Genomic DNA, 14,337 nt, shown 5'->3' with positions numbered 1-14,337 from the left:
TCTTTTCCCCATCATGTAGGTGAGTCAAATAATTGCAGTGGGTTGGTAGGATTCCTGAAGCACCTAAAATGAGAGAATAGTTCAAAAATATTTTTCTACATAGCAAATCCAGAAGTCTGACGCTGACAACTTTTGCTTACATGGGCTGCAGAGCAAAATTTTGTGGGGAACCATGTGTGGAATAGCTGGGACTACTGCAGATTAGAACTGAAACACACTGGCAGGACTGTGTGAAGCTTATAATTGGCACTTTGGGGAATACTAAAGTCCAGCAGTGAGGTACTTGGGGAGAGCTGAAGGGGTTCTCTACATACAGCAAACCCAGCTTGAATTTTGCAAGTTTCATCAGTCCTCTGCTTTCAAAAGCAAGAGCGTTTGCCCAAATCCTCACCTCCTAAATATAACTAATTGCACAATGCATACATTGCATCTCATTCTTCTGCAACAGTCCATATGGCTCTTTTCTAGCTGAGGCAAAGGAATGAGATTTGTGATTTAACTGCAAGATGAGATTAGAACATATCAATTCAAATGCTGTTATATTTGTTATATAAAGTTCTCTTTAGTTTAAAAAAATCTCTTGGGAATCTAGCAACTTAGCTCTCCAAAAAGCAGGTGGGGTAAAACAAAGCAATGTCTGCAAAGGATCTAACACCTTCAACTGCTTTTTAATACATTAACATCCCCTTTATTTGAGAATCTTTCCAGTAAGTTGTGTCAGTTACCAGATTCAATAATAAATTCAATTACAGAAGGCTGTGAAACTGGGTAGTCAGGCTTGTGATACTAAAAATTACAATATCATTAAAAAAAAAAGGTATTCCTGTAGCAAATGAAAATGGTTCAGGGAGTAAAATGCAAAATGCTTGCAACTGGTACAGTGACAATGAAGATTTACACAGCATCCACCTGATCGAGCTTCCGTGGATATAATTAAGCCAGTGAAAATTTTGATTTCACAGAATCCACTTCATGCTGATTCCTTCTTTACAATAGTATAGCAGCTTAAGAATAAGCAACAAAAACTTGCTTCTATTTTTAATCCATTCAAGCTTTCTAGGACTCACTCTCTAAATAAAAGCAAACAAGAAAGCACAAGTTCTCCTCGCTGTACTGTAGTTTGTCTATTGCTTCTTCCTATTACAATGGATAAAAGGAAACGGCAGCTAATATACTTTTGTATGAAACCAGAAAATTGTATCACATACACTGGGAGAATCTGTCCATGCGAATGCTTATGTACCAAGGACTGCATTCTTTCGTCTCCCTACTGTCTGATACATTGCTAATGGAAAACAGAAGGTATTTCTTAAGTAGTCTACCAGAGAACACAATCAGTGCTCTTCCTGTTCAGATGAACTATAACCTCCCTGTCCATGATACAAAGCTTTGTCTTGTCCCTCTCTAACACTGAGCCTTCCTTCCGTTGTTCTAGCTCCCTACCTACTACAAGACACTTTCAAAGCAAAGCCACATGGAGCCACAGTCTGTCTGGTTTACTGGCTTATCTGTTGTCAGGAATTCTTTTGGCAGTTCTTTGCTCTACATTCAAATGCAAAATCCCATTAACAAATATGTTTATACACACACACACACACACACACACACATATATAATTCTTATCTATAAGCTGCATTAAACAAACAGATGTAGTTGGATTGCCTGTGGTGAGAATACTATGAGTTGGAACCTGGCATCTCTGTCAGTAATTACGAACTTCATCAGCCAGGAAAATATAGCGTCTAGATTGGCTACATGCCCTCATCAGCTTTTATTTCAGTCATATTTCTCTCAAGCTTGTTTTCATAGTTAATATATTGGAAAGCGGGTTTGGGCTTGATTCTCTCTCTACTCCAACATCATTCATCCTTCCCAGTTTCCTTCCCCCTAACTTACAATTAAAAGGCACTGGCACTGACAGCCCCAGCTTCGCTGCAGCTACCTTACTCCCATCCCTGTCCTATCTGAGTGCCAGAGCTCAACTTCACTTTCCCTTACACTACCAATGGTATATTCAGTGTGCAGAAGCTTCTTCTGTGGTTGCATCCTGGCATGTGGATGAAGGCCATAAGAGACCTAAATGACTGAGTAATTGGGAGATAGTACGGACTATTGCACAGCCTCTAAGTGACAACTTACAGGAAAAAAAAATTGAGTACAGAATTCTTACTTACTACAAAGAACTAGCTGAGAGAAGAAGAACATATTGAGCTGTAAATCATCAAAGAAAATAAGATACAGACCTGGAATAATCTCACTTGGTAGAAATGAATGATAGTCTCTTTGCGATTGTTTTGCTGAAAAGCTCAAATCTCTACAAAAAGAAACCAGCCATCTGTTTTGAATGCTTTAGAATATAAGTATCTATTTGTGTTCTTCTTTGATCTCTAAGAATAATAGGAAGACAGTGATACAATCCAGTTACACCTCTGTAGTGAGTGCTTAATTCATCCCAGAACTACAGATTACAAAATTCCATCTGGAAATCTTAGTCTTATCTTTCTGGGATCAGAAAGAAGACTAACAGTGTATCAAGATCAGCTCTTTTGTGCTGGTAGATAAAACATTCTTGGACAGAGAGTATATTCTTCCAACATAAAATAGTTATTAAGATAGCAAAGCACTACAGTTAAAGAAACAAGCTGGCAAAAGAACTGTTCCCAGAAACAGGGAAAGGACAGAAGTTAACATCATTTTAAGGATAGCATTCTTCTCCAAACTGGTCCATTCTAGTTTAACAATACTCTTTACTTACAGGCTAAAAGATTACAGTGAGGAACAGAATATGAGTGGAAAGGAGTGGCTTCCAAATTGAATGATAGAACATTAATCATTAAACAAAATATTAAGCTTGAGATCGGTATCACTGAAGTTGGCCACTCCACCATAATGAGACTGTGGCTTACACTAAAATAAGAAAGGCACTACAAAAGGTTTTCCATTATTCAGAGTCATTACAGTCAAAAGAGAAAAGGTTATTTTCTGAAGAAAGGAAACGCTTGAAAAGGCTTGAAAAGAATAGATACTTGTTTGATAGCTAAGTCAGGATTTTGAACTGTGCTTCCTGACTGTAGGAGCTGTCAGTCCACACGCTCTTCCTGTGCCTCCTTGCCTGAGCTCGAGTCTTTTGGGCACAGGAGTCATTCAGGTTCATCATTAACAATGACACCCACAGAAGTAGGGCTCCAGAAAAGCAGGGATGGAAGGCAGATCCTGCGATTAACCAGCACAATGGTATTCAAAGTAACAATTAATTAGTTACATTATCTTATTTGAGTGCATCCCGCTTGGGTTCTCACTACTGTAAGTTTTGCCCATCTGGAAAGTGGGAGTGAGGAGCCCTGACTGTCACAGTATGACAAAACAAATCTGGCAGCTTATCGCTCAGTCAGGCCAAGTGATAACGTTTAAATAAAGTAAGATGATTTCATGTAGTTGCCTTCACATTTTGCACAGGATATGTCTTCAAGGCAAGGATAAGGCACACACTTTCACAGTGATTTTACGTGTATGAAAGATGAACTGTAACAAACGCACAATTCATTTGTAGATTTTATAGCTGAAGGAATGACCCTTTGGAAGACAACAGAAGACAGTGAAGAAGAGACAGCAGTCCAAGAGCTTTGTTCAGTATGCTAGAATGGCAGCTCCTTGAAATACTTATTTTCCCTTTTTGGGGAAGGAATAAGATCTTGGAAAGACAAATAAGAAATATTAATAAATCAAGCTGAACACAAATCCAACACAATTTTGGGAACACATTCAAAATGAGGTATTAGAATCACCATTATATCACTGTAACAACACGGTTTTAGGATATTGTGTAATATTATTACCTAGCACTTATATAGCACTTTTCCCAAGCAGAACTTACACTTCACAAAAACTTCAGCTCATTTTACGATTAGAGAATTTGAGACAGAGAGAAAGAGAACAAGCAAGTGGTGGGAGACAATGCCAGGAAAGAATTTATCTTCTGAATCGTGGTCTAGTACTGCATCCAGTAAAGTATACTGTAATATGAGTCAGGCATGAAAGCTTGGAGTTTTTGACCATTTTGAATGATCTAGCAATTAAAAAGACCATACTGAAAATGAATTTATTTGAAAAGCATCTGCGGAGAAGCTTATCAGTTCACAGTGTAAAAAGTGACAGTACTGAGAACATAAAAGAAGTGTGACAGTAAGACAAGCAGCTCTCTGCATGCTGCAAGCATAAAATGTGCCTCATGTTGAGAAAAAGATCACATTTACGCACTAAATGAATGCCTGTGTAATCATTTGAAAATGGATCTCATAATGAATAAGATATCTACTTTGCTGAAGGAAATCAGTATATTTATCCAAGCACTGAACAGAGTTTTAAAAAAAAAAAAAAAGTTCTTCTCAAACTTTCCAAAGCACAGATGCTTTTATTTCTGTAGTGATCTCAATGGAAAGTTCATGGGGGTTGGCAGCTGTGGCAAAGGTTGCATTACGTCCTGAGATGTCTTCCCTCAATGTCACTGCTTCTATCCCTCTTACTCTACCATGACAGTAGCCACAGTTCTTCAGACTGCATCATCTGTCATCTACTGGCACACTCTTCTCTGAATAACTGGGTGTGCTGACTGATGAGGTATCCATTTGCTGGGCATTTCTTTTCAGCTGTAAAATGGAAATAAATAAATACCCCCTCAAAAACAAACAAAAGGAAAATTGTGAATGTTCGTCCTCAGCATTCCTAGGGGTGAAACAAAATTGCTCTGTGAGCACCAGAAACACATGGCTTACAAATTGACTATTCAGTTGCTTTTTGCCTGTGTTTGGTAGTATCAACTTCTCTGTGAGCTTAACTGTTTCTATCCTACTTCAATCCTTTTTAACAACTTTGCCCTAATAGAAGGAATATAGAAATGTCATTCAAACTACATTGCTCTTGAATAGTCACAAATGTCTATTCAGTATGAGACCATTTTTGAAAGAGCTTACTCATTAAAGGAATCCTTTACAAAATTATGAGAAACTATAGATTAAAAAATCAAAATGAATTCATTAAACATTCTATATGTTGATGACTTTTTCTCTACTTCATTTAAGTTTAGATGACTTTTGTCTGTGGGAAAACGTTTGTCAAATCCAAATTACAACATTAAAAAAACAGCCTTTGTACACAATGTATAGATGTAATCTGATGACGCTGAAATTATAAGTTACACTTTTTGACAAGAAGCCTATGAAATTTACTTGAGTTGACTGTCAGATAATGAAAATCATGCACTCTTTCCATCACAAACAAGAGATGTGTTAAATTATGCTGTCTCCAGCAACCAACTCACAGTACTTACAGTTTATACTTGAATTTGACAAATTTTAATGAAAAACGCCATAGAAAGAGACCTTTTGTCTTGCAAAGTTTTTACAGTAATAGGAATGTACCAATATTTTCATCATCTTTAACTTTTTTTTTCTTTAATGTGCTCCAGTTCAATGCTAGCTCTTTGGCCATTCTGCTGTTACTCTAATAAGCGTAAAATTCATTTTCAGATTTTGTGCCTGGAATTCAAACACAGCAAAGCCAAATGTTTTGCTCCTTAGCAGGCATATCCGTGACTTCAGATTTTTTTGGCAATCACTAATAGAAAATAATTCCACAGAATGAGTTCAAAAATCATATGGTGATGGCATCTCCTAGGTTCTAACTCCTCCTGCAAGCCAGAGCAATGGAATATGGGAAGAGGAATGCTATACAACAGCATGCATGCTTAAAAACAGACACAAAGTATGTATAAATTATATACTGGGATAAAAGTCTCAGTTCTCAGAGTTTCAGCTTCCTCTATCCTCTATTTTTGCCCCTTACACTTTACCGTTGCTTTTCCACATGTCCTTCAATTTGATTGCCTCTCACTCTTCTGACAGTTTTTTTTGTGATCCTATGCTCACTACATCCATGCAACAAAATCAGTTCTTCTCATATTTGGTTGGCAGAGGTAACACAAGCAGACTTCAGAACCATGCTCACACTTTCTCACATAGTAGATATTATTGCTGTACTTAACAAGAAAACTAAATGAATTGAGCAACCTGAGAATTTTAAGCATGGCAGCTTTCTTCTTTTCCACATACAACATACAGCATACATTTCCAAGAATATACACATGTACATACATGTCATGTAATACATATTAGATATCACAAAGTGTGAATTCCTATTATTTTTGGATAAAAGTGAATAACTAATTAAGTCATTGGCCAGACCATTTTAGTATTTGAGAACGACAAAAGGGCATCCTCATCAGAAAGGACAGTAGAATATGCTAAGATATTGAGAAGATAGAGCTCCATCTGGGAAATAAAAAGAGTCATGAGAAACTCAGACACCAAGAAAATGAGAGAATCTTTCCTAGAGAAAAAGGCTGGTATTTAGATGGAACTGCAAATTACTGTTCTCTGAAACTGTAGGAAGGGTGTATGCTCCATTTCAGGGGAATTATATCTCACAGTGCTGTCATGTACAGAATTGACATAATAGTAACATTTTCAGTCAGTTCCACAATTCTGCAGGGGAAACATAAAATACTGTAGTTCGTACGTGTTTCGGTGGTCTCCATTGTATCTTCAGTATTGGTCAGAGAAAATCACATCCTCAAGGACCTAAAGGAACCTTGGAAAATTATCTTCAAGTCCTATACTACTGCGTACTCTCTAAAAATCATTTTAACACAAGCACTTTATTTAACACATGCTGGTTAAGTACTCAGTGGTTTTAAATTCTTTTGTTTTACAAAAGGATCAAGAACTTCTTTTTTTTGAATGTACACGGAATGCCATGGTAAAAATGGACTTTGTTAGGAATAAATGGCTCGGGAAGCATCAATCACCTCTGTCTTTTCTCCTGTTGATGTATGCAAGACAGACTTCAGACTGACACGTTTCTCAGATGGGATGCCTGTTAAGTGAGGATGCTGGCTGCCTCATTATTTCGACTAGGATATTCTGTAACATGCTTTCCTTGTTCTGCTGCCATAGTGTGGAAGCTGAGGAAAATGCCTCAAGTACCAAGTAGAGGCATATACTGTATTTAATTGGTATGTGGAGTACCTACCAATTCAGTGAAATAATAAAACGTACTCTTGGCACAGTTGCATTCATAGATGGATCAGCAGATGGGAGAATAAAAGAGATTTTTCTATCAATGTTCACTACACAACCTTCATTTTTTCACTGCAGTGAAAATCAGAATTATTCCTACCTTTATAGTGAGTGTCGTCTTCCTTTTCCTCATTTACTTACCTGATCATTCATTCCTGTTTAACTGCCATGCTTCCACAAAACCTAACAAACATTCTCTCTAAAACCTTCAACACCACATACTAATATACAGCCATTGCAAGAACAGTGATTCAAGAAGAATATGAAATCAACAATGAGTGCAAATTAATGAAGCACTTTGTCAGTTTTCCCACTAAAGAGATTTTCCCAGTTCAAACCCCGAGGCATGAAATTCAAGTTTGACTTTGCCACAATTGGATTAAATTTTTTAGATGGTTGACTTGAAAAGAGGGATCTGATCAATAGTCAGACAGAAATGTAACCCTGCAGTTAATTGAGCATGGGTGATGAGAATAACTTGTTCTTTTTTACAAATGAAGCAATAATTTTCAGAAATGTGAAATTCCAAGATTTCCACAGAGTTTTTCAGAAGAGCTTTCTTTCAAATAATTGATATGGAAAAATCAAGTTCTGAGAACAGCTGCAAAGAAATGCATGTGAAATATTTTTAATAAAGAGTATGTGAAAAAGTTTCATATACATTTTTAAACTATTATCATCACTCCTCAATCCTTTGAAATATTTTTAGTGTTTAAATAAATTTGTTCTACTTTAGAACTTTAAAAATGAATTCTATGCACTGTAGGCTTTTAATCCATATTTGATTTTTGTGGCTCCATTTCAAGGCTCCTAGTCAGTAAAGGATATTTTTTTCTTTGCTAGAGAATGGCTCTGTCCTGTGTACTGCCTTCTGCTGTCGAAATGGGAGTTGCTGCAGAGACAATCAGGCAGCAGAAAAGATAAAACTATGGTGGCAGACATAGAGAAACAAAATGTTGTTTAAATGACAAAAGTTACCAATTTCTCCCCCCCTCCTTTCTTTTTTTTCTTTTTTTTGAGAGAATGAGGGAGGTGGAAGGCACAGGGTAAGCTTAAGGGGATTTTATTCTCTGCCTTCAAATTTACAGAAAATTTATATTTTGAGTCAGGACCAAGAATCATCTGCTCTGAGCTGATAAATATTTGTGAGCATTTAGGTCAGCCTGCATGGCAGCAATCTCACAGATCTCCACATGCTTGAAACCTTTAGCAGAAACATTATCTGCAGGAGGAACATTATCTCCGAGCAAGTTTTTTACTAACCAGAATCGAAAAAGCATACATAGATTTGGCTACAGTGCAAACTACTTGGAAAAAGAATCTTACTGAAAACATTTCCTTCATGAAGTTAATGATAAATTGTGAAAGACATTTCCTGTTCTCTTGTATGCACTAAGAGTTTGCTTTGCATATAAACTCAATTACATGCCCTGGAAAGTTCTCCCCACAACATCATGAAACAATGACATGATTATTATAAGAACAAAATCACAAACGACAAATAGGCACACCAGAAACACCCACATGCAGAGACTACACAAGCAAGGGAGAAGGGGTGTGCCCCGGTTTCACAATGCACGCGGCAGCGAGAGTGGAGAGTGAGTGACTGTCGGAAACTTTTCTAATGGCAAGAGAAGTTGATTCTCACCGTTCTGAACAAAATGGCTGAGCTAAGAGCATCTGACTGGTTATGCCCAAATACCCTCCTCCTCATCCTAGCGGTGCACAGGTGGCAATGGGAGAAAAGCCCCAGAGCAGCATGGGAATGAAATAAAGAGTTGGTTAGTATTTAAAGCACATACGTAAGTACAAATAGTAGCAAAAAGTGTGGTTTTAACTCCTTATGAAATACTCAGAGCTACCTTGATGTACAGCTTCCTTTGCTCTCTTGTAGGCTTTGCTAGCTTTTAAAATGCCCCCCCACAAAGGGAAAGTGCAGCTGGACTCTCCTCCTGCCTTCTCCCTGCCACCCTCCACTTGAGGCCTTCATAAGAAAATCCTTAAATATTTAAATTTTATCTTTTCATTTCATCTGTGAATACTACCCTGCATACAGTCACAAACATGTACTACAATTACACTGTAAAAATGGCTTCATTTCATAACATACTTGCAATGTAAAAACGAACAATATTCTAACATTTCCTCCAAAATAAATTCAGAAAAGCCATTTAATATGCAGCCTTAACAATTACGCTCTCTTGAAGAAGCTAAAACCAACATTTTCTGAAAGCATTCCAGGAAATTAAAGACATTCAATTTACAGTTCTTTCCTTACTATCTGGTGAATGGTATTAAAACAAGATGCAGAAATAAATTGCTTTGAAAATGAGTTTTTCTCTGGTCATTCCTTTGCTTATATCCCTTGTTATTTTCTAATACAGACTAATTATTTATTTTTGCAAAGTGAATGTTGTGGTTTTTGTTTGCTTTACCATTTTCCCCTTGCATCTTACTCAATTTCTGTATTTCACTATGTTGATACTTAAAGGAGGTCTAGAGTGAGATGCCTTCCCTCGGATCTCAATGATTTCTAGATCAGCCAGAGGGTAAAGAGGAGTGCCAAACATTCTTTCACTTTGTCAAGGCAGTGATTAATGATCACTAATATTTTAATTAAATTGGAATGGATGAGATTACAACAAGGGATATGCAATTACGTTGGCATTTTCTGTGTTACCCAAGGGACAGGTAATCTTTCTGATAGTTATCAAACACACAGCTGCGCTTTGTAAGTGACACAAGAGGCTCCTCACTGCCTTGGAGATGGTAAATTGATTTTCCTCCAGTTCATGGCCCATTGAGTTTGTGAGGGAGCAGTCTGTGCTCATTTGGCACACAGGCCAGGATTTCCTCATGGGAAGTGAAGAGAACTGCTCATATGCAATGCATAGATCAGAAAGCTGATCCTGGAGCATGATTTCCTGCTACTGAAGACTAGGAACAGTTCTGAGCACTCCACACAGTCAAGCAGCAATCCTGAGTTACTAAAATGTGAACATGCTACACAGGACTCTAGTCTTGCATTTTAAGACAAGCAACATTTCTTGCTGCCCCCTATTCTCCACCCACTTAATAAGAGCTTGGTACCAGGAACTGTTCGTTCACATTTTGGGAGTTTTCAAGGAAGGTAACACAACATCAACATCAATTTCTGCTTTATAACTGCATTGTGGAATGCTATTTTTGTTCCAAGGTACTGCAAGCATGTCAGGGAGAATAACATACAACTCAAAATAATCAGCCTCCATTGTAATATTACTTTACAAGAGAAAAAGAGAGAGACTTTACCTGGTCTGGGGAGGGCTTGTGGTTGGTTTGGTTGGAATGGGATGAGGATTTGAGGTGATCATCCTCATAGTTGTCAGCCATCAGCTTCATACGGTTCTGTGTCTGTTCAAGAAAAGATGAATTTCAGACTAACTTTTAAAGTGGTCATAGGGACTAAAGAGAATAGGCTATTTATGCTATTCAGTATATCCAAAATCCACACTTGGAAAAAAAAATAAGATATGCACATAAAACATATGTAGGTATTGCTACAGAGAAATGGAAACACATTAAAATCACTGTACTTTGAAGCTAGGTTAATTTTGCAGTTAAATTGCTCATCTGTCCTGTACCTACTAAACCCGGTGCTGTATACACGTGTACAAAGAAAGTAATTTCTTGTTAAAGAACCATGAGATTAAGATTCAAATACCAATTTGGAGAACAATTCAATGAAAACAATCAATTAGATGAGCTTAAGTAATTTTAAAGGAAGAAATCTGTTTTTAAGAGAAGAGTAGATGATAATAGTAGGGATGCTGAATATGGTTTATTAAAACAACAATAACAACAAAACACATTCAGTCTAAATATGCAAATCAGTTCTCCATTTACAGACAGTACAAAAATCCTCAGACTGGTCAGAAAAATCTGAATAACAGGAAAGATTTCCTGTGAAAAGGAAATAAATTTGTCTTTGGGAAGAAGAGGTGACATAATAGAGACGCATAAAATTACAAACTCTATGCAGTCAAGCAAAGAATTAACAAAATATGAAACAAGTTTCTTTGCTTTTCTTAGATTTTCTTCATCTTCTCAGGAAATGTCAAGATTCAAAGGTTTAAGCAGAAAATACAAAAAACACGTGGAATTTTAGACTAGCAGATATACTGAAAGTCATTTTTTAAATAAGTTTAAACACAAATGAGAATCCAAGGGTCACTTTCAGCTGGTACAAAGGCAACCAAGGACAAGGTTCTCCTGTTCTTGTTTAAAAAGACAGATAGAAACAAATCGAATACCCCCTTAATGTTACCATTCTAGGTCAGCAATTAGAACTTTTAAAATACACTACATGATTGTGTCTGCAAAGGGAAACATTAGTGAAATGAAGCGCTGTTAACAAGCAGCTATCCTGAAAGGAGGTTCCTAACTGCCTACAAACACAAGCATGCACACAGAGGAAATAATCCACAGAGGCAAAACGTCTCACTTTCCCAGTAGAGCTACAAAGACCATTCAGATGGCAATGACATTCTGTATGTAGCATAGAGGGGACTACACAAGAGAGCTGGATCTTGGATCTTGCAATGTGAGCTGCTGTTGCTGTGGCAGCTGCTTCAGTGGAGGGCATCTGGGTGCCACTGTCACTATGCACGTATTTTGGGAGCAGAACCAAAACGGAAAGATGGCGTTTTCCAGTTTATAAGGTAGACAAAGCCTCATTCTGAGCTTTGTGAAATTCTTGTACTACAAAAAAAAAAAAAAAAAAAGGCTAGCCAGACCTGTATTAGATATGATACACAGTAAATTATGTACTAGACATACTAAAATCATCAAAGATTTACTAAAATTAAATGTCTTCAATGAAAACTCAATGCTCGCTGTAAAAATGCCAGTTGTTGATTCAATCTCTTCATAACTGAACGATTTCTCACTGCAAACTATGATTTTAATGAGTCTCAATGCTAGAGAATGTAGATTTGAACTGCCTGTATTCGGATCATTATAGAGACAATCCAGGGCTTGAATCTGGTTTTGATTTTAGTTTGGATTAATTTAACAAAAGCTAATTGTAAATTGAGCTTAAGCAATAAGCAATTTAATCTTCATATTGTTCTGTTTTGTCAAACAAGTTTTGAATTCCAAGTCTGACTCATCATTCATAAATCACTGCTTGAAATGTGCTACATTAATACTCAAACAACCAGTTCATTGTAAAGATGCTTTCACCATATTTATTATTTCATTAAATGTAAGACTGGATCTTCAATCATTTCTTTCTTGCAATAACTCCTACTGATTTCTTTGAAAATGTTTGGCTTTTATAATAATCTTTCACATGAATTTCAATCCGTATGTGAATGGATTTATATAAAAAGCTGAATTTTAGCAGAATATTAGTACAAAAAATTAACTTTTCTGAGAAAAGAAAGTAGATATTCTACATGCTTTATCCTACTGCATGTAAAAAACTCTGTATTAGTTCCATTATAGGAACAGAACGAGATACAGATCTAATCATTGGAAGAACAGCATCTCTCACAAAAATTCTGAAGTGGAATGGAAGAGGATGCACACATCTGTCCCTTAACTTCAAGTAGAATATCCTACTATTAATAGTTAGCAGGAGGCATGGGAGGAGGCTGAGAGAATTGGGCTGGTTTAGCCTGAAAAAGAGGAGACTTATTATTCTGATAGGAGGAAATAGAGAAGATGAAGCTAGTCTTCCTGGGTGAAACTGGAGAAGAGACAGCAGATACAAATTGGAAAACAGAAAATTCTTGTTAGAAATCAGGAATAACCTTTTCATAACCAGGATTATCAAACACCAGAACAGGCTGCCAAGACGTTTTGGCCATCCGTATCCTTGGAGATACTCAAAACTCAAGTGGATGAAGCCTTGAGCAGTCTGCTCCAAGCAGACATGCTTTGAGTGGGTCCTAGAACTAGACAGTATGTAAAGGACCACTCCAGTCTAAATTATGCTTTAATTCTTAGAATTTGGGCTTTTCATTTTCAGATAATTTTATAGTTATCAAGGCTGGAGTTTTCAAAAGAGGAGGAAGATGAGCTCCAAAATTCCTTCTTGTTGCACAAATATGATTTAGCTGCTTAGCTCCATTACAGCCCTTTGAATATTAACGCCAGAACAATGTCTCCAGCATCCCACTGATGACAAACACACTGAATCAGTTCACCAGGAAGATGTTTTCTGTATTGCTATTTTAATCCAACCTGACCTTCCACTGTTTTTGCTGTTATTCTAAGAGTGCATGTTTCTGATATGCAAGTCTTGGCAAGAAAACACCAAATTCAGTACTGACACACTTATCCTTGGAATGAGGCAAAAATTTAGAGACGGAAGAAAAGAAGTTTACTTCCTGGTGTATACCACTAATGTGTTTTTCAATATTAATGTTCCAAGCAGTGTTACAGACATATTTCTATCATAATAGACAAATGTCGTGTTATGTTTTAATTCTCTATGTCAAATATAGAAATAAAACAATTCTGCTTTAGGCCTAAGTACTAAATGAAGAACTTCTAATTGGGAATTTTCAAAACAACTGGAAATACATAAGCAGAGGTTTTTACCCATTGCTCCTCTCCCGAAAAAAAATATTCAAAAGGATGGAAACTTCTAGAGTATTCGCATATGGCTGTTGGAATGATTTAAAAACAAACCATTTACTTTACTGTGGGGAACCACTTCAACATCCTGCAGTCCTAAAGCACATTGTCATTGTGCTATTATACAATCCTCTCCCACCTTATGAGGTTATGGCTCAGATTCTAAGGCAAACATTTCTACATCACTGTAAAAAATATGAACAACAAAGTGGTTTGACCACAGTGTCCTGTGAGAAAATAAATGAGCAATGCAGACAAATCAGTTGTGTCAGGAGTGCTTTTGTCTAAAACCTACAGAGCTTGTAATCAGAACTAGTGATGATAAGAACTGGATGTCATATCCAAATTTTGCTTAAAAAATAACATTTGACATTACAGGTACTTTTTTCATCCATGTGCAGATAAATCTCTAAACTGAAAAAAAAGGACAAGATCCCACAACTCAATAGGTTTCTTCATTTTTGTTTCCAGAAGGTTTCTTTCTCTCTCTCTCTCTCTCTCTCTCTCTCTCTCTTTCTTTCTTTCTCTCTTTCTCCCTTTCTTTCTTTCTTTCTTTCTCCCTTTCTCTTTCTTTCTTTCT

The 14,337-nt window shown here is 36.8% G+C and overlaps 1 protein-coding gene across 7 annotated transcripts in view; it reads right to left on the bottom strand.

Annotated features, from left to right (window-relative positions):
- The window catches only part of ERC1 (ELKS/RAB6-interacting/CAST family member 1), a 300,339-nt gene that overhangs the window by 24,680 nt on the left and 261,322 nt on the right, over positions 1–14,337 (bottom strand). For 5 of the 7 annotated variants that reach the window (XM_021389603.1, XM_021389620.1, XM_021389611.1 and 2 more), the window contains one exon: positions 10,425–10,526. In XM_021389603.1, the coding sequence (XP_021245278.1) occupies positions 10,425–10,526 (102 nt within the window). Of the gene's footprint in view, positions 1–8,781; positions 8,849–10,424; positions 10,527–14,337 lie in introns of all 7 variants that reach the window. The other 2 variants (XM_021389632.1, XM_021389660.1) reach the window with 1 other exon arrangement.

Source organism: Numida meleagris, chromosome 1 (assembly GCF_002078875.1).
Source record: "Numida meleagris isolate 19003 breed g44 Domestic line chromosome 1, NumMel1.0, whole genome shotgun sequence".
Lineage (NCBI taxonomy): Eukaryota > Metazoa > Chordata > Aves > Galliformes > Numididae > Numida > Numida meleagris.
The sequence above is the reverse complement of the archived record's forward strand: the minus strand, read 5'-3'. Positions and strand labels throughout refer to the sequence as shown.